General features: G+C 42.6%; 1 protein-coding gene across 3 annotated transcripts in view; it reads right to left on the bottom strand.

Annotated features, from left to right (window-relative positions):
• tjp2a (tight junction protein 2a (zona occludens 2)) overlaps positions 1 to 22197 on the bottom strand; it is a 67613-nt gene that overhangs the window by 19393 nt on the left and 26023 nt on the right. Inside the window, exons 1-10 of one of the 3 annotated variants that reach the window (XM_084325193.1) lie at positions 14789 to 14853; positions 14450 to 14503; positions 9649 to 9773; positions 8415 to 8517; positions 6657 to 7440; positions 5682 to 5785; positions 4307 to 4460; positions 2995 to 3109; positions 1146 to 1249; positions 676 to 760 (exon numbers count right to left, since the gene is read on the bottom strand). In XM_084325193.1, the coding sequence (XP_084181319.1) occupies positions 676 to 760; positions 1146 to 1249; positions 2995 to 3109; positions 4307 to 4460; positions 5682 to 5785; positions 6657 to 7440; positions 8415 to 8517; positions 9649 to 9773; positions 14450 to 14494 (1619 nt within the window). In that variant the 5' untranslated portion in view covers positions 14495 to 14503; positions 14789 to 14853. Of the gene's footprint in view, positions 1 to 675; positions 761 to 1145; positions 1250 to 2994; positions 3110 to 4306; positions 4461 to 5681; positions 5786 to 6656; positions 7441 to 8414; positions 8518 to 9648; positions 9774 to 14449; positions 14504 to 14788; positions 14854 to 22197 lie in introns of those variants that run through there. The other 2 variants (XM_084325191.1, XM_084325192.1) reach the window with 2 other exon arrangements.

Below are 22197 nucleotides of genomic sequence, written 5' to 3'. Positions count from 1 at the left end.
ATTTCCTATATTTAACATTATTTCATCTCCTGACAGCCGTGTGTCACATCAAATAACTTCCTGGTCCTATAAGAAAACACACCCGTATACTTCCTGGTCCTATAAGAAAACACACCCGTATACTTCCTGGTCCTATAAGAAAACACACCCGTATACTTCCTGGTCCTATAAGAAAACACACCCGTATACTTCCTGGTCCTATAAGAAAACACACCCATATACTTCCTGGTCCTATAAGAAAACACACCGTATACTTCCTGGTCCTATAAGAAAACACACTCGTACACTTCCTGGTCCTATAAGAAAACACACCCATATACTTCCTGGTCCTATAAGAAAACACACCCGTATACTTCCTGGTCCTATAAGAAAACACACCCGTACACTTCCTGGTCCTATAATAAAACACACCCGTACACTTCCTGGTCCTATAAGAAAACACACCCGTATACTTCCTGGTCCTATAATAAAACACACCCGTACACTTCCTGGTCCTATAATAAAACACACCCGTACACTTCCTGGTCCTATAAGAAAACACACCTGTATACTTCCTGGTCCTATAAGAAAACACACCCGTATACTTCCTGGTCCTATAAGAAAACACACCCGTATACTTCCTGGTCCTATAAGAAAACACACCCGTACACTTCCTGGTCCTATAAGAAAACACACCCGTATACTTCCTGGTCCTCCACGCTCGGCTTCAGTGGCACGTTGGGAGGAGCGTGGATCTTAGGAGCCACAGCGGCTACCGGCGCTGCAGAAACAATAAGGTCATAAAGGGGCATACATCATGTCCTTGTGTACTTTAAAATATGCATACAACGGAATGTACTGCCATTAAACACATAGTCATTATTATTTGTAGTAGTACAATAGCACTAGTAAGATGAGCAGCCTAAACCTTGATTATATGGCAGACATTGCAGCCAATTACATTGACTATTATTTGTAGTAGCAGTAGTAGTAGTAGTAATAGTAGTAAAATAGTAATAGTGGTAGCAGTAGTAGTAGTAGTAGTAGTAGTAGTAGTAGTAGTAGTAGTAGTAGTAGTAGTAGTAGTAGTACAATGTAAGTAACTAGTAAGATGAGCAGCTTATATCTTGTTGACAGATTATATGGCAGACATTGTGGTGCATTACATTTACTTGGAGTTTCTGGACGGGAGTCGTCTCTCTCTGGAGGCACAGGGAGCACCTGAACCCTCCCGAATGGCCTGAATGGTTTTTCCTTGGGCGGCTCCTCCCTAGTAACATCACAGTATTAGAACAATAAGGATTACCGGTAGAATAACTTTTACTTTTAACACCTTGCAGTGGGTCTGCAGTGCACTCACTGGCACGCCGATGTCCTATTAAACAAGGGTCCACGTGAAATCACCTAAAACCAAATTAAAAACATCCTGTGGTATATATCCTTGATACATAAGCCATTCATTTACATTTAGTCATTTAGCTGATGCTTTTATCCAAAGCGACTTACAAGTTCTGTACGATAGGTCAGCAGGAAGGATACAACTCTTATCAGCGGAGTAACAATGTTCATCAAACAGTGTTGAAACTTGGGTGCTGCAGTGTTGAGTGCATAGAAGTAGAGACATATTAGTATATTAGGTAGTAATATAGATATAGATTAATTAATGGAGGAGTGCATGATAGTAGAAGACAGTAAGAAGGTTATTTTTTCATTTCTTTCATTTCAAATATTGATTGAAGAAGTGTGTTTTTAGTCAACGGCGAAATATTGATAGTCGGGTTTCGGTTATCCGAAATACAGATAAGGTAGGCTGCAATGTTAAAGCTTGTAAATTATATATTGTTCTTAGCATGACTAATATTGAAACTGCTAGTTAGCTAGATTAAACATTAATACTATTTTGTCAATTTCTTATCGTTTACAACGGCGGCAGCAAGTAACTGGCCTGTGGCAGACTGGGTTCCGCAGAGTCTGCACAGAATTTCAGAGTCATCAGAGCGGACGGCTTTGTCCAGATATGTCCAGATATGCTGGATCTCACAGCTCTACTTCAGTGGTGACAGTGGTGTGTATGTCAGTCGTGACCACATGGACCATAACATTACAAACACCAACGCGTTAAGAGAGATTGATAAGAGAACTGATGAATATCATCCTGGCTTACAAAGAAATCATATTGTGAACATTTACTGTCCCTGCTGGCCATGATTTGTCAACTGGGAGCTACCATGACTATTGTCCCCACAGGCCAACACTGTTGTTCGTTTTATCAGCGGACAGATTATACTCCATTTGAGCAGTTTACGCATTGTTTACTATGTTTATTTTTCTCATATTTTTATATTCAGAGTTAATCATTTTGTTTACAGTTTATCTTTTCTCATGTTTTTATATTCAGATCTAATTGTATTGCCTATATTTATGTCTTTCTACCATTACCCTGCCCATACCTTTCCCCCCCCCATCCCCCCTAGCTGCTATGATGCCCTAATTTCTCCAAGTTTCATGTTTGTTTTTATCTGTCACGTATAAGGTACATGTACATTACAGTGAAATGCTTGGTTCTGTATGAGCCCCTGAGAATGTGCTTCATACAGTAAAAAAGTAAGTAAAAGAGGAATAACACTATACAATATACAATACAATATACAAACTAAAGTACAATCTAAGTACAATGAAGTAAAAATGCAGACAATGAGGTACAAATGCAGACAATGAGGTACAACAACTTTTTTTTAGGGCAGGTTAAAATGCAAATGAGGTATGAATGTAGTGCAAATCTCTTTAATAAATAAATCAATATAATGTAGTGTTAAAGTGTCTAAAGTGAGTGAGTGTTTGTTTAAAGTGAGTGTGTGTGCATGTGTGTGCAATGAGTGTAGATGGAGGGGATCAATAAAGGAATATGTTGTCTTATATTTCTCCACCCTCATCGTTGTTAAGTGGTGCTCTGGCGCACGGAAATGGAACACACCATTACCCTGCATCATGTGACCAGAGTGACTGACACCTTACCTGGGCTTCTCTTTGAGCCTTTCATTGGACGAATGGGATGAGAGGTCAGACTGATGATGAGCCCGCCTCTCGTCCTGCGGTGAGTAGGAGCGGTACGACTCGATCTCGGAGATATCTGTAAACACGCAATACAAACACGTTAAAAGAGCCAGATAATAACGTTTGCAATGCCTGTGGCAGTTCTGATACCACAGCAGCGTGACCACACACCAGAAAACATGCAGATATAATGAGTCCCAACGGAATAAATCTAAGCAGAGATTTAAAGTTAAGTCAATCTTTGCCGACACATAGATAATCCCGTTTTGTTCTCCATGATCTGCCCCAGAGAGTGAATCCTAAATAGTGCAAGGCAGACATTTTGCCACGGTATGGGCCATAACATAATGAAATTCTGTCATATAGCTGGATTATGATGGTGGATTATATTATCCTGTATAAACACTGGTGAGCGTGCGCACACACACACACGCTAAATCAGATGAATTCTGTGACGTGTGTAAACAAGGTGCACCGCACTGGATTGGCTTAGCAAACACTCTTCCCTCCCATCTAGTCCCGTCACACCAATCACAGCCTGCTATCTGGTCATATAGCAGATATAAATAATAATAATAATTATTATTTTTAAACATGTTTAAAGTTGCATTAAGCAACTTAGTGTATTTGTATTGCTTGCTTTTTCATATCAATATTATGAGGACAACTCAAGGGAGCATACCAAACCTCAAGCATTTATATGATTGGGACATGGCCCTAGTCCCAGCTTTGTACCGTACGTGTACACATGGCCGCCTTAGGGTCTTAGGTGTTCTATAAATAGTAAATGTTACTGTATAATGCATGCACTATCTAGACAACCTGTTAGTAAACATATATTTCAAATACTATATTCTCAAGCTCCGGGTATCTCATCAGGGTGTCCCGTTTCATCTCCATTATGTCTTGTATTGATTGTGCTCGTGTTTTAATATGATTTGTGAATAAACTGAAATGAACTGAGTGAGGGGTGAGTAGAGAAGAACTGTGAAGGGTTAGTGAAATAGATCGATTTTATTATACCAAGGGAATACAGGTTTTATTGGGGGGAAAAAAAATCATACATGCAATACAAAACAAGACAAGATAAAAAGAGCACACCAGGAACAGGAAACAAAATGTTAATCACAAGTCACAGTCACTCTTTGGTGGCGTACGGCGTTCTTCTAATACAGTGAATTTGCATATATCACAGGAGAAAAGGCCACCGGACAGAATCCCTGTTAGATTAGAAAAGAGTTGCTCTCTGGGAGTTTGGCGGTTGTTCTCTCACCGTCGAGCTCCGAGTCGCTGTCGGCCATGGGCGGGATCCTGATCAGCACCTGCCTCTTGTCCCTCTGCACCACCAGCTGGAGCTTCCCTCTGGACTTCTCGATCAGCTTCCCCGCGTCGCTCAGAGACAGGTTCTCCGTCACCGTGCCGTTGATCTGGTGGAGGGAGGAGGGTCCACCGTGCGGATTGGGTGAATGTTTTCTCAGAATGACATCTCATAGTTTATGAAATTTAATGATTTGGTTTACTATAAAACTATGCAAATAATGTACAGAGCTAAAGCAAAATTACTCCCAGATGGGGTGCAAAGGTTTTTTTCAACACATGAAAGAAAATATGATTTGAGAGATATTTATAAATTTACTGTTCAAAAAGCTAAGAAAGGGATTAAAAGGAGGTGTATTTCTATTATTGGGGTTAACTTGTGGAACAATGCGGATATACAGTTAAGAATGAGTCATTCGATTTTGGTTTTTAAGAAAAAGGTTTTGTAAAGCTAACTACAAGGGTGAATAACACTGTTTTGCTTGCTTTTTTTTCTTTTCTTTAGAATACTGTTTTGGAATCTACATTTTTGTAAGAATATAGGACAGGCACATATAAGCACTATGCTTCAGTCTGTACCTTTTCAGTCACTGTAAATAATCAAATATTGATAAATGATGATGTATATTGTACTGTGTGTGATGATGACTGAAAAAATAAACTACCGGTACTACTACTACTACTACTACTTTGGGCCAGTAAGCCATTGTTTGAAGGAGCACGTTCAGTGTTAGACTAAAGACTCCCGCCTAGATGCAACACTGAACGGCACAGGAAGTCCTTCATTCCGACAGCCATCAGACTCTATAACGCATCACTGAGCACAGGGTGACAATACAGTCTGGCATAATCTTCCTGGACACTTTACAATTGAATTTTCACACTTCTCACAATCTTCCTGGTCACTTTACACTTATTACTGTACATTTTACTGTATATTTCTGTACATTTTATATTTAAGATTTTAGAATGCATATACATACGAGCATGTATATCCTGGACCGTATTTTATTCTTTATTCTTATTTGTTACATTATTATATTCTTATTTGAGTCTTATTGACTACCTAAATCTTTATTGTTTACTGTGAGCGATCTGTAGTGGCGAATTTCCCTCGGGATAAATAAAGGATTTCTATTCTATTCTATTCTATTCTATTCTATTCCATTAGAATGTCTAGTTCTCAAACCTGAGATTGTACACGATAAAGGGTGTTTCTCAGGAAGGTCTTACTGACCTGAGGGCTCTCTGTCCAGCCTGTGACCCGAACTATGACTTATGGAGGTAAACTGATCACAACGCTCCGTTGTCACAGTACAAGGGACTGGTACCTTTAAAATGATATCTCCTTGCTGCAGGGTGCCATCCCGGCTGGCGAGGCCTGTGCTGGTCATCTCCTTGATGAAGAGCTGACTGCCGAGACGAAGACCGTACTCTACGAGACACGGAACAGATGGTTACTCGATACAGTATCGACACACGGAACACACAGGAAACCCACCGCGAGACGGATTTAGTCCAGGATTTAGTTGAATGCATGTTCAACTTGTCCTCGTGCCTTTTACCTTGACCTGTTATACTTTATTTAACTAAGGTAGGTAGACTGAGCACATTACTCGCACAATTACACACCCACACACACCCACACACAGCCACAGACACCCACACACACACAGCCACAGACAGACACCCACACACAGCCACCCACACACAGCCACAGACAGACACCCACACACAGCCACCCACACACAGCCACAGACAGACACCCACACACAGCCACCCACACACAGCCACAGACAGACACCCACACACAGCCACAGACAGACACCCACACACAGCCACCCACACACAGCCACAGACAGACACCCCACACACAGCCACAGACACCCACACACAGCCACAGACACCCACACACAGCCACAGCCACAGACACCCACCCACACACACAGACAGACACCCCACACACAGCCACAGACACCCACACACAGCCACAGCCACAGACACCCACACACACACAGCCACAGAGTCAGACACCCACACACAGCCACAGACACCCACACACAGCCACAGCCACAGACACCCACACACACACAGCCACAGAGTCAGACACCCACACACACACAGCCACAGAGTCAGACACCCACACACAGCCACAGACACCCACACACAGCCACAGCCACAGACACCCACACACACACAGCCACAGACACCCACACACAGCCACAGCCACAGACACCCACACACACACAGCCACAGAGTCAGACACCCACACACAGCCACAGACACCCACACACAGCCACACACACCTTCATTGGGCTGGTTCTTCAGCAGCAGCACGTTGAGGGGTTTCTCCAGGGGCTCCAGGTCCCGGGGGGGGCGGGGCTCCTGGTCCCGGGGTGGGCGGGGCATAGGTATGGGCATGGCAGGAGGCGAGGGGGATCGGTCCAGACGGTCCCTGCTCCCGCTTCTCCTCGCCGGCTCGTCGTAACCCCTGGGGTCGCGGTCGCTGGGGACGCGGTCACGCCCCTGGTTGTTGTGGCCCCCGCCCCTGTAGTGCTCGTCCAACGCACGGTCGCTGCGGAAACGCTCCTCCGGGCTGTTCTCGCGGTCCAGCGTGCGGTCGCTGCGGTAACGGCGGTCGGGGCTGTGCTCGCGGTCCAGTGTGCGGTCGCTGCGGTAGCGCCGGTCCGGGCTGTGCTCTCTGTCCCGCGGCGCGCGGTCGCCCCCCCTGTGGGGCCGCTCGGGGCTGCGCTCGTCGCGCTCCAGCGTCTGACCCCGGCTGCCGTCTCTCCTGTACGGCCTGTCGGGGCTCAGGTCTCTCTCCATGCTCCTGCCCCGCTCGCCCCGGTCGTAGTCGCGCTCGCGGGTCTGGTAGCCGGAGTCCGTGTAGCCTCCTCCCCCGCCGCCGCCCCCCCGCTCCCTCTCCAGGCTGGGGTCCCGCCCCCCCGGGCCGCTGCGGCCGCTGTACACGCTGCGTCGGTCCTGCTCGTAGTTGTAGTCGTCGTTGAAGTCGTTGCTGAAGACGCGGTCGTCGGGGGACGGAGGGCGGTTCATGGTGACGACGGGCACCTTCCTGGACCTCTTGACTGTCTGTTAAAAACAAAAGCGTAGAGCGACGACGACAACAACATCAGATGAACGGCAGGTGGTTAAAACACACAACGTTACAATGTTTTAAATATCTTTTTATTAGTGCCGTCAGGCGATTAAAAAAATTCATCTAATTAATTACAGGATTTGTAATTAATTAATCTAATTAATCACATTTTAATCGCATAACCATTTTATGCCTGATATTCTATATTCTATAATCATATTTCAAATTGCATGTGTCCGGATGGCAGAATTCAGTACTGTATCTACAAAACCTTCTGTTTAATCAACTTCCATCTATTAATTTGCTTAGATTTTTCAGGTCTGGTCAATTTGAGCATGGTGTTATTCACAGTCAAAGATAAAAAATAATGTATTGATATTCTCATTTGGTTCATTACAATTTACTCAAAATAGAATTTTCATTCAATCAATCACCGCACAGATTGATTGATTGAATGAAAATGTTATTAACAAATTGCAGAATGGGTACAATACAGTAAGGCTCAATACACACAATTGTTAAGGGGATGCAGACCAGAGAAAGACTTTCGTCTTGTTTACATCAGGGTCCCCCATTTTCAATTCATAATGAATTGTAAGTAAGGGTGCAACTTGCACCGTGCAATCCATTCTTTGTGGATCTAGCCCACAGTATTTCTGACACTGGGAATACATTCCCTGAGATTCAGAGATGTCCTTAGAATCAGATACCAAGAACATGCAAATGGACCATATTAAAAAAAAATCTGTAAATGTATACGGTATTCTACATTCTTATGGAATGAATGAGATACAAAAAAAATATTAGTAAAAAAAAAAAAAAAAAAAATTTGAGTTAATTTTCATACCACGATAATTTGCCGTGTAATTAATTAATCTAATTAACGCGATAAACTGACAGCCCTACTTTTTATGTATAATATTTTCAGTTTCAACTAGCAAAATTTGCCACATGCTCTTTTACTTACGATTTTGGCTACTTTGCCACACTTCCTGAGGGTTTGGACAGCAAAGGAGTGGGGGACGCCCTCCATGGAAATAGCGTTCACCTGCACCACGCGGTCACTCTCACTGGAAAACACCGCCACAGGTCAGTGACAGACGGGTACAGACAGTATCCAAGTATGATTTTTGACATTCGTTTTCCCAGCTCTTATGAAAAATAAATACAGAAATACCCTGATATTTCCACCAGTATCACGTGGCTCAAACTGGATTATAAGCATGATATTATCTAAGTTCAAAAGTGGTACCACGGTGACACATAACCATGGTAGTATAATGGTAAATTATTTCTACAATGGCCGGTGCTGTGGTCAAACTGAAACGACCATCATACTACCATGAATCATGATACCATCTATAAACAATAATGAGAACCCAACTTTGACGTGAAATCTATTAAAGGGTCAATTCGGAATTTTGGACCCCAAGCCAACATTTCCTACTCATTGACCGTCAAAGAGTCCTTTTCTCGGCACAATACAGTCCCTTTAATGAGTAATGAAACACTACAAATGAAACACAAGCATTTGCTGCCCATGTAGCTGATATTCTCACCCTGCTGTCGATTAGCGATGTCGTACCTCTTTGGAGGTAACCATAGAATAGATTATTTTTAATGTATATTAGTTCTTTATTGGAATGGACCACGGGACCCTGCCGTACATGATCCAGTGTTTGGCTTACACTTAGAGTGCCTAGAGTTTGGACTGAACTTGGTAGATCTGCTTTTGGCTTCTCTGCCCCTACCTCATGGAATACCCTGCAGGAAACTCTGAAACTAGACACTCTAGTGTCTATGGGTCGGTTTAGAACCTTAATGACCAATCAGGTCACCACAATATGTAATTGTTTTAAAATTATTACCTCTGTTTAAATTTTTATAATGTATTTTAAAATGTGCTCTTAATTATTCCGATTGTCTGATGTCTTTATATGTATGAACGCACTGTGACACTTGTGAATTTAACATCTCAACGGCACTGTAAGTGAGTTTAACTACTCAGTGTATTTATATAGAGTATAAATAAATAAAAAAATAAAAGTAAAAAGGCAGTCTGACATCACTGATGGGGGCGGGGCAGAGTGTGCAGTGGGGTGAAACTATCAGCCTTTCGTTACTCTTTGAGATTTCAAACTGTGCGACTTTAATAGAACCAGCCGTTAAACTCTGGACAGATCGCCAGGTAGTACACGTACAACAGCAAGCCGTCGCCAGGCCCTCCTTGTAGAACATCAGACACCACGATGGACATCTCCCCGTTGTCCTCGTTGGGGTTGTCCCGCCCCCCGGACACTGCGATGCCGAAGCCCATCTTGGGGTCCTGCAGGGGAGGGAGGAGGTCCATTAGAGCCGTGTGTAGAGCTTATGTGAGGAGCTGCTGTCCCTTCATCTCGTGTGTCAGCGTGTGCGTGCGTGTGTATACACTAAAATACTTTATTCCACAGATGTTAAAAACAGAGATGTTAAGGTTCCCTGGTCCTTGATCCCTGTGTCTCATGATCATCCTTCACACTTTAAAAAAGTTGATACTCTTCCAACCTGCGCACAGTTCAAATCCATGATCACACAAACCACTGTATATGAATCTGGAACTGTTTTAGCCGATATTCCCTGTTTTTAGCTTTGTTTTTATCTTGTTGCGTTACTGTTTTTGCCTTATTTATTTTAACCTTCCAACGGTGCTCGAGTTTTAAATAAAGTGATGATGATGATGATCATGATGGCGATGATGAAGGGTTCTGTATGCTCTATGATACAGTCTCTCTGCCACTGCTCTGCTTCGTCCAGATGAGAGATTACACCAGAGATTTGATGACCCTCTCCTACACCCCTCCCTCTGTACTAAAAACATACCACCACCCACTGTCACTACCAGATGGCCAGAGAGAGAGAGAGAGAGAGAGAGAGAGAGAGAGAGAAATAAATATATAACTGTCATCTGTAATGTCAGAAATGAGAGAAAATGAGAGGCAGAAAGAGACAGTTACAGAGGGCGTCAACATAAATACTATAGACTAGTGATATAGAGAAAGAGACATATATATATATATATATATATATATATATATATATATATATATATATATATATATATATAGCCTAAAGAGAGAGAGACATTATTTACACTGTTAACACATCAAGCATGGCAACTGGGATTTGAATATCCCATATCAAACACAGCAGCTGATTTGACTGGAGAAAGTGAACGTTGATCATTTCTTGATCAGATTTGAAGGGATTTACGCACAATATCTGTGGCGCTGGATCAACATTGTAATGCTTGTGTGTCGAGGTTTACACACGCCTGATGTTGCAAAGAAAACGTGCGACTGAGAGGGAAAAAAATCCCTCAATTCCCGGGAGGGATTACGTGAGACGGCCAACCTGTAACCCTGGCCTGTCACAGTCACTGTGATTAGTGTATATAGCTCTGGGTATACAGTAGATCTGGCTTTTGGTGCCATCCGAGGCAAACAGGCTTCACGCTGCTCCAGAGAGAGGGGGAGGGGAGGGGGTTATCCGTCACAGACTGGACACGTTCTAGCTCAATACATTGACCAATCTGCCATTTTATTAGACTTCAGAAATAAATATGTGACGTACTGAAGCGCGATTTTTTTCCTCTAGTGTAGACTGACCGAGGCACAGAGGGAGGAGGACAGAAATGCACCCATATACCACTTCAATTGATGCCGATACCAATTCAGAGTGCTTAAACGTCCAGTATCGGTCAGATACCGGGTACCGATCCGATCCATCCCCTTTACTGAACAGTGTAGTAGTAGAGAAGTTGAGATGTATAATACATTCTCCTCCGTTAGAGAGGTTTATGTAACATGTGTTAAAAGTGATTTAGATATATAATACATTCTCCTCCAATAGAGAGGCCTAGCATGCTTCTCTACGTGTTCAAAATTATTTAGATAATACATAAATGGATTTCTATATTATTAGTACGTTTCTTGGTCTCCGATTGATTCTAGGTTAAATTCTCGACACCAGGCGGTCAGGTGGCGTAGCGGAGATTGTGCTCGTTGCAGCCCAGACTATATTGCAGTAGGGTAAGGAAATAAAAAGCTATAACAAGGTTAGATGGGTAGGGCGGTCAGGTGGCGTAGCGGAGATTGTGCTCGTCACCAATGCAAGAGGCTGCGGTCTCGACTCCCGGAGAGTCAGCATTTCCTTGGCTCGGGCTGATCGCTATACTAACTTGTTTGGCTGAGTTAGAGGAGGGGAGCCGTGGGTGGGTCCTGGGCGTTGTGGACAGTGACCCCTACAGTTCGGTCGGGGCGCCTGCTCAGCGAAGGTAGGATCTGGTGAGAGGTAGTGCGGCCTCCCACACGTTACACTCTCCCAGTGAGAATCTGCGCGGCCAGGCTGGCTGCCGGCTGGCTGCACATGCGTCGGAGGAAAACATGTGACAGTCTCCGGCCTCTCGGACCAACAGTAGGGGAAAGTGCGCAACAACCAGGAAGGGGGTTGGGAATTGGCATAATGACTAACAGTGGGATGGAAGAAAAATCGGAAAAAGAAGGAGGGGGAAAAAGATAATAAAGAAAATAAAAATAAAAAACAAAAGAATTCTCCACACCACATTTGAAGCCTCATATGGAACAGACATCCGATACCAGTGTCAGCAATATTAGCGCATCCCTATTCTGACTGAGGAAGACGGGGACAGACGAGAGGATGAGAGATGAAACAGGGACTGTGTGCGACAGCTGTGTGGTGGAGGTTCGGGGTCAGAGGTTGGCATCGCTGAGCAGGACCTGGCCGCTCTAAAGCGGCTTTCCACTGCCATCACGCCCACGGGCTTCACTACACCGCTGTGTGCACGAAACAATGGGCTCACAGACGTGATTAACTAAGATGTGGACAGATGTGTTGAAGATGAACATGTGTGACATGATGGGCCCCTCCTCCACTAAGCCGTGTTACCGGGCATGCAAACACAATCAATGAAATTATATATTTCGCCCCCCTGCTGTGAGGCGCGGCCGGGCACTGAACAGCGATATTGTTGCAGCGAGATGCAACAGTGGCTCAGGGGGTAGAGCGGCCGCCGGCGCCTGGTAGTCGGAAGGTTCCCGGTTAGATTCCAGCTCCTCCTGGGCAGCGTGTCGATGTGACACTTACACTTAACCCCTAATTGGTCCCGATGAGCAGGTTGGGACCTTGCATGGTTGCCTCCGCCCATCAGTGTGTAAATGTGTGAGTGAAATGGGTCAAATGTGAGGAATAAATTGTAAAGCTCTTTGGATAAAAGCGCAATATAAATGCACCATTTACCATTTATAACGGTAATAACATATTGGTCGGACCTGGGCTGCACTGAACTCATTTTGATTGTAATCTAGGTGTTTGAATCTTGAAATCGACATTCAAACGCAGCACATAATGTTGCCATTTTTTTTCCGCGTGTGTGCAACTGACCTATGTCAAACCCTGCCCTCTTTTCTTGATCCTCCAATCACAACGTGTTTGTGCGAGGGCTCGCTCAAGTAGCAATTACTCCAACTAGTTAGTCTAGTCTAAAGACCCATTCTGCAGCATTATTATGTGATGTAACGATTATGAGAAAACACCCGTTTTTATTTTAAAAGGAGACTAATCATGACAACATAATGTATGACATTGCAGATATTTGAAGCTTTGTTTGAAAACCTTGCTTCGAATGGCAAAACATTTACATATAGCGCAGCCCTTGGTTGGACCGGTATGTAGGACTCATATCACCGATTATTGTTGCATTGTCCTTCTACAGCTGGTGCTGTAGAAAAGGAAAAGACAAAAATAAACTCATGGAGAGCCTGATTTAGTGTATCTTATAATTATTTCCAATATATTTTAGCCCACTCCTCTAGAGTAGAGTTGGACTCGCCCAAATCTAGAGCATATATAGTCTGGTAAGAAAAACAAATTATGAATAAAAATCCAAAAATCCACTATCATAGCTCCATCTGTAGTTAAAACGTTTACTTCCATGTTCCCCTTCTCGTGTTCTACTTTGGTTTTGATAACGTTGCAGCAAAGATGTAAATGGCCGTTTCCATGGTAACGCATTTGATGAAATTCCATCAGAAGAACATGATGATGATAGTGGAAGTAAACCTTTTAACTACATATTGAATTTTGGATGTTTTCTTATTGGTCTTTCCTACCAGACTGTATAACATCAAGTAGGTGTGCTTGGTGTGAGTCCATGCTGTGGATTTGAGTAGAAATGAGCAAACTCAGGAGGTACATAAGGATATTGTATGAGATTATCTGCAGCCCAGATAAGCACAAGCAAGCTTCTTCTGTTACAGCTAGACTAACCCAAGTCTACAGCAAAGCTGGGCTAGTCCAAGTCTAGAGTAAAGCTGGACTCATCCAAGTCTACATCAAAGCTGGGCTGGCCCAAGTCTAGAGTAAAGCGGGACTCATCCAAGTCTACAGCAAAGCTGGGCTAGCCCAAGTCTACTAAGTAAAGCAGGACTCATCCAAGTCTACAGCAAAACTGGGCTAGCCCAAGTCTAGAGTAAAGCGGGACTAACCCAAGTCTACAGCAAAGCTGGGCTAGTCCAAGTCTATAGAAAAGCTGGACTAACCCAAGACTAGAAACTCACCCCATGCAGGGTAACAGTTAAGTCTATAGTAAAGGGACTCACCCTGTGCAGGGTAACAGTTAAGTCTATAGTAAAGGGACTCACCCTGTGCAGGGTAACAGTGTACAGTCTATAGTAAAGGGACTCACCCTGTGCAGGGTAACAGTGTACAGTCTATAGTAAAGGGACTCACCCTGTGCAGGGTAACAGTTAAGTCTATAGTAAAGGGACTCACCCTGTGCAGGGTAACAGTGTACAGTCTATAGTAAAGGGACTCACCCTGTGCAGGGTAACAGTGTACAGTCTATAGTAAAGGGACTCACCCTGTGCAGGGTAACAGTTAAGTCTATAGTAAAGGGACTCACCCTGTGCAGGGTAACAGTGTACAGTCTATAGTAAAGGGACTCACCCTGTGCAGGGTAACAGTGTACAGCTCCCAAACAGTCTCCTCCATGGCAGGGTTCTGTTGAGAGAGGAAATTAAAATGGCTGGTTAGATTTCAGAGATTAATGATGTCATTATTACACAACCTTATTAAAAGGAGACCTACAGACATTTTACGGAATTCACATGTATTATTACATGTGGACGGTCCAGTCCAAAGATATGAGTTAACATTAACAACTCTCATGCAAATCCAAAAAAACTAGAGTGCTAAAACGGTCTCATTTGTGATGTCATCATCAAGTCTAAATAGAAAAACTCAAATAAACCTTCATCGTCTATGGATCAGCTCTAGTGTTCATACCTGATGATGACATCACAAGTGTTGAGTCTTACTTCTCTGGTTTCTGGCTTCATGAGAGAGTAGCCCATGTTCACAAATATTGATTGAGCTTTTCTTGACCTGTGGAAACAACATCGTCCATTTGGGGCGGTGCGCCGCTTTAAGCAAGTTCCCCTTCCAGGGATGACGACGCTATGAAAACATAAACACTGTCCGCTTCGCCATTGTTTTAAGAAAATGTTTTGATTCACAACTTCCGCTTCTAAGTCAATATGGACGAGGAACCATGTCAAATGTCAAATGGGCACCAGCTGACCAAACAAACGCACCTGAAAGATCAACTCTGTCCAACATTAAAACTGTTGTGAAACAAGTGAACAGACGATACCTCCACACACACACACACACACACGACTGAGCAGAAGGTCACTCACGACTAGGCTCCATATCTCACACACACGTAGAACAAAGCTTTTTAAAAAGATCCATGCCTCAGTCACCAGACACAGAGACAAAACAACCAGCCAAACAATCACAAACAAAACACACGCAAAACTTCTGTAAAAACTCAACCAAACACCCGGCCAACTCTTGTGCCGTGTGGGGATTCCAAAACATTCTAAACCCATCTTGACCCATAAATTAAACACTTGTTTGTCCTAGTTTGCCGCGACTGAGCCCCTTTTGTGGAGCCATTAACACCTCGGGTCAGATCCGAGCCACCGGTGGAGCCACACACGTTAACTCACCAGTCCCTGGAGGACGCGGACGGCTTTGGCGGCGTGGGCCCATTTCCTGTGGAGGCTGAGTACCGTCTTCATCCTCGGCCTCCTCCTCCTACCGTCTCTGTCCTACCGAGGGTCTCTTTTCTTACCACCACCAGTGCTCTTCTGCCAGAGGGAGATGCTGCAGAGCCTCCATTACTACCACAGCAGCAGGACCACTATAGCAACTCTCTGCCTGCATCTGTCCGCCTGCCCGTCTTTCATGTAAGAGGGATTCTGCTGGCCTACATTCAGCGCAAATCCCACCGTAGACAGTGTGTGTAAACACACACACACACACACACACACACACACACACACACTCCTGCACAGGCGCATACACACGTTGATGATTAAATTGTCCTGTGTGGGGAATTACGTTTGGGAGATATACACAATAATAATAATAATAAAGCGCAGGCACATTTCTATATAATTACACATCGAGTTTTGTGTATAAAAACAAATCTGATGTGTACTTGTATACAACATACTGTACACGGCCTACAATAGATGGTTTTTAGAGATTATGCACACACACACACACACACAAACACATACAATCATGAACAAACACAAAGTGCACGCGAGAGTGTGGGTGGGTTATTCACAGGACAGGTTAGGATTGAAAGTTTTAGTTTTTTGTTATTGGTATTGAGTTTTGAGGGAACAGGAAAGTGATTTTGACAGAACAGGAAAGTAGGGATGAACGATATATCAGTGACCATATCAGTATCGGTATGCTGCCCTATGCGCCAGCCGGCGTAATGGGGATAAGATAAATGAAAGTGATATCGATATCGGCCAATCATTTTTTCATATATTGGTATCGGTCCGATGAGCAAGATTGGGCAGGTGTATATCGGCTATATATAGTGCTTTTTTTTAATGATCGCATCGGTCCGGTGAGCAAAACTGCACCGATGTGGACAATTAGCTGCCGTGTGTGTGTTTTTTTTAATAATTCTTTGGCCACACAGTTTGTTTTGGTAACGTTACTTGCATGTGTCACAGGATTGTGGGCTAACATTGTTTCAGCATGTACAAAATTCGAGTATCATATATATATTTTTTTGAACTTATACAGATCATATCAACATCGGTAATATCGGTAGGGGTGTAAGGATGCATCGATTAATCGAAATGCATCGATTCTAATGTGACGATTCAACTGCATCGATTGGAAAATGTTAGAATCCATTATAATCGAAATTCAAAAAAAAATATATATATTTTTTTATTGACCTATAGTCCATTCATGCTGAGTGAATCAGTTCCCCCAGCCACATTTGTGTATTCACATTTTTTTGGGGAATTAACTGATAGAAATTAATCGAAAATGAATCGAATCGTGGTCAAATGAAGAGATTTCATGATGCATTGAATTACACCCCTAGTTATCGGCCATGACAGAAATATTAATATTGGTCATCGGTGGTATCAGCCCAAAATGTTGGTATGGGTGCATCGCTACAGGAGTGACATCCTGGGCCCAGGCTGGAGACGGGCCGTGACTCTGGCCAGCAGGACATGGATAATAACGCAGGTTGGGGAGCTGTGGTGGTAAACAGATGAGGGATGATGGCCTGGTACTAGCCTGCTGACCCCTAAAAAGCTAGTAGGGACCTAGAGAGGGCACTACGTAGGGCACGATGCAAGGCACTGAAGCCTGGGCAATATCTCTGAAGCACAATAATTTGTCTTCATATTGCCTGTGTGGTGGTGCTGCTTCCTGAGCAAGTTCTAGCATGAGTTTCTACACGGGCGTAGGGCTTTTTTTTTTTTTATGTCGCTCATTCCATAAGGACGTAGAATAAACATTTAAAAAAAATTAAATGGTCCATTTGCATGTTCTTGGTATCTGAATCTAGGGACATATATGGACCAGTGTCAGAAATAGTGTGTCTGTTACTAGGCTTGAGTAAATTGTAATGAACCAAAGGAGAATATCAATTCTATTTAAAAAATATATATATCTTTGACTGTGAATAACACCATGCTAAAATTTACCAGACCTGAAAAAGCTAAGCAAATGAATAAAGGGAAGATGATTAAACAGAAGGTTTTGTAGATACAGTACTGAATTCTGCCATCTTTTTTATAATGTAAATTTCTCCACCATTTTTTATCGTATTGCAACACCGTTTTTTGCAAGACATTCACAGAAAGGTAGAGAAACTAACTGCGTTCTGTTTTATGGCAATAACGTTCAGGTTTGTGGGAGATAATCCCAAAAAATAAGAGAAATAAAAAAGGAAATCCAGAAGTCAGATGATTGACAGGGGCTGGTGTGAGCTGGGTAGGGTAGTTTTTCGAAATTCGAAAGCCCTGAGTCTCTTCCTTCAAAAGACTACACTCACTTTTGGATGTGCCACTTCCTCCTGTCAATATGCGCCGGTTTCCGACTCAATGTCCTGAGATTTCTATAATCTTATATTTCACTAATAACAGTTAAAATAATTGGTAAACAAACGTAATGCTGAAAATATACACTTTTACTGTATATCTCGGGCTTAAGAGGTTAACCCTGTGAGGCCCAAATTAAAAAGACATTAGCAACTTCAGAGGTCAGAGGGTGGGACATATAAACACATTTACTATCAAATAGCATTGTGAGGCTGAACAACAGGACCAATTGACTATACATGTGCTTAATTTTTTTTAAATAAATTTTTTTTTTAAATGGCTAAAAGTGATTTTGTAATTTTGCAACCTTGGGTCTCACACGGTACTTTTAACCCAAATAAAATAATACGGCACCCAAATAAAAAATACATTAGCAACTTCAGAGGCCAGAGGGTGAGACCTATAAACACATGAAGGGTGCCGTGACTGAAAAAAAAGGTTGAGAAACGCTGGTATATATGGTGTGGCTCTTTGTGGTACCACAGTCATTTTTGTGGCTCTTAGTCTCTGACTGGTTGGCCACCCCTGGCATAGGGCATAGGGATATCACTAAGGATTAGGGATGTTCGATATTGGCTTTTTTACCGATACTGATATACCGATATTGTCCAACTCTTCATTTCCGATACCGATATCAACAGATACCGATATATGCAGGGTTCCCCCCCCCCCAAAAAACTGAATAATTTCAGGTAATTAAATAATAATAATAATAATAATAATAATAATAATAATAATAATAATAATAATAATAATAATAATAATAATAATAATAATAATACATCTATTTTATATAGCGCTTTTCCAGGTGCTCAAAGACGCTTTACATGGGCAGGAGAGACAAACTATAGCAAAACAAAAAACAGAACAAAACAGAACAAAATAATACATGACAAAATAAAATAAAATAAAACCGACAGAATTAGAGGTCAAAAGCAAGATTGAAAAGGTGAGTTTTGAGGGCTGATTTAAAAGATGTCAGGGTGTTTGCATCACGGATATGGCTGGGAGGGCATTCCAGAGGGAGGGGGCAGCAGCAGCAAAGGCCCTGTCGCCCCAGGTCCGGAGCTTGGTCGTGGGAGGTGTTAGGAGGTTGGCATCTGCAGACCTAAGGCGACGGGTGGGCGTGTGACAGTGGAGGAGGTCGGACAGGTAGGGAGGGGCAAGGTTGTTGAGGGCTTTAAATGTGATGAGTAGTATTTAATTAAGATATGTAATTAACATTACATATCTCTTGTTGTGGAATTAACACAACATTATGCATACTTTTGACAATAAATAAAATCAGAATTTGTTCTTACTTGCTTGCCTGGGTAAATAAAGTTTCAATAAATGTAAAAAAAAAAATATATATATATATATATATATATATATTTTTTTTTTAAACAGATAGATAATTTCCGATATCACATTTTAATGCCAATATCGGTACGCCGATAATATCGGCCATCCCTACTAAGGATGCACCCATACCACCACTTTACTGCAGATACCGATTTGGAGCACTACACTTCCAGTATCAGCCTTCATACATTGCTCTCCATTAGAGAGATCTAACATGCTTGACATTGCTTGTATGTGTTCAAATGCAGTAAATAAAGGTGTTTTCTAGCATGTTACAGGTGGTTCTTGTTATTAGAGCTCTGTTCCCCCCATGGTCTCATGTTCCTTTTGTTTTGTTTCTTTGTTGTTTCTTTGTTTTTGTTTCTTTGCTTTTGTTTCTTTGTTTTTACTTTTGCTCCCGACTAATTGTCAGCGACTTCGGGTTATTGAGAAGCGCTATATAAATTAAATTAATTATTATTATTATTGGCTGACCGCCAACATTTCAATCAATATAATCTTTTCAAAACTAAATAAAAATTTAAAGAATGAATATTTGTATGTTAAGCTAGTACAAATATACAGGTAACATGTGAAACTAGACATCTTGAGGTAGACTTTGCTTCAAATTTAAGATAAGGGATAAGGGAGGAAAATGCCACGGCATGGCCATTTACAAAGGGGTCCCATGACTTCTCACCTCAGGATATCCGAGTTAATTAGGCGGCGAAGTGGCGCAGTGGGCAAGGCGCTCGCCACTAACGCAGGAGATGCTGGGTTCGAGCCCAGCTCTCGGCATTGCTACCAGCTTGGCTGGTCGTTCATACTAACGCAATTGGCAGTGTTAGGGGTGGGAAACTGGTGGGTGGGGATCGGATGTTGTGGACAGCGACTCCTACAGGTCGGTTGGTGCGCCTGCGCAGCAGAATCAGGAAGCAACGGGGGCGGCGTGACCCTCCCACGCAGACCCTCGCCGCTGAGAGATCGCGCTGTGCAGGTGAAAAGATGCGACGGCTGCCTCCTCGTGTACCGGAGGGGACACGTGATGCAAGGCTTCGTCCACATTGCAGCCGGCCTGTGGGAGGCATGGTCTAACACCGTTCGAGACAGGGGAGGGTAGAATTGGACAATACGAAATTGGGATGGGAGAAAAATAGAAAAATGGGAGAAAAAGTAGATACAAAAACAAAATGATATCCGAGTGAAGATGGCCTCAATAGAACCAGATTCTATTCAGAAAGACTCCTCTTTACAGCCAGGCTCATTTACGCTAGTTACAGAAATGCAGAATTAGGCCCAAACCATGCAGTATATATATTTTTTTACTTTATTAATACCAATATCGGCCCTAAAAATCCAGTATCGGTCAAGCTCTACTTGGTATTGGATTTTAGTATTGGGGAAATTATCTGATATGATATACCCACATTTAGCCGCAGGTATCTGACAGATATCTGATCCCAGTATCAGTGCTAAGGACACGGAGGTGACTGAGGACACGTCGTGGCAGAACAAAACACTGTGCGAAAAGAGATGAGAAACAGGAGAACAGACCTTTGGGATTAAGTACAAGACGATGAGCACATGATGAGGACAGGACACGACACACCGCAAAAGATTATTCTAAAAATGCCCCGTGACCTGAAAAGATGTCAGGCTGTGTGCTGTATATATCTATGTACCAAAATGCATTTTATAACATTTTAATTTTCTTGTATGTTAATATCCAAATGACAAAATACTTGTCACGTAGTGTGTGTGGCAGCTAGTGACCACCATTTGTAAAGAGTTGTATAACTTTTGGTTTTGGTCGGCCAAACTGTTTGACCAGATTAGGGGCGAGGTCAAAAGGTGGGTTGAGGATTCTGGTCGTTTTGTGAATGTACCTGCTGTCAGCCACCAACAGAAAATGACTAGTTTCAGAAGACACACAGATAGATAGACACAGACTTACAGACAGACACAGACACAGGCACACACACACAGAGATAGACAGACAGGCACACACACACCAGGTAACCAACACAGGATGCTATGCTACTGTACATCACAGACTGATGTCAAGTGTAATTCCTTTGGGATTCTCTATTTCAGTAACATTAGATGTAAACAGTAAATCTAAGCCAGATTGGTTTATTGAACATATAGTTGTTCTTCTCCTCCTCAGGCGCCAGGATCAGGAAGGCAATAAGGATGGTGTTTTAAGAGATATTGCGGATGCCTTGATGCCAGGGCTTTAGTGCAGGCGATGATAGACAGCTCAATAAATAAACAACAACATGTACCGCTGACTCTCAATAAACAAACAGGTGTAGGTGGGCGGGGCCAATGTTCTGAATTGGTTTTGTACACATAAGCGTTCAACTAAGAACAATTCTGAAACAGCAGCTGGAACAAGGACAGTAAGAAGAAATAAAGATGAGATGTATCATTTCTATACACCCCCTGACTGCAACATAGGATCCCATTATTATTTCCATCAAATAATGATCAATGAGAGACCACGGCACGGCACTATTACAGAGTGCTGTATATACCGTATATACATTTATATATGTATATTTACCGCATATATATATATATATATATCCATATATGTCTGAATATACCTGCATATAATCATTCTGTATATCTACTTATACACCTGCATATACATTTACATTTTACATTTAGTCATTTAGCTGACGCTTTTATCCAAAGCGACTTACAAGTTCTGTACGACAAGTCATCAGGAAGGGCACAACTCTATCAGCTGAGTAACAATCTTCATCAAAGTGTTGTGTGCTACAGTGTAGGTTCGTTTATTAGGACAAGTGCATGACAGTAAGGTTAGTTAGGGTTAGATTTTTAATTTTTTTTGATAATGGTTGATATAACCCATATAACTCTGTACAATAATGCTGTATATACTTTATATATACAGTATTTATTCTTAGC

Source organism: Notolepis coatsorum (assembly GCF_963971535.1).
Source record: "Notolepis coatsorum genome assembly, chromosome: 11".
Taxonomy (NCBI): domain Eukaryota; kingdom Metazoa; phylum Chordata; class Actinopteri; order Aulopiformes; family Paralepididae; genus Notolepis; species Notolepis coatsorum.
This window is presented reverse-complemented; position numbering and strand designations above follow the sequence as displayed.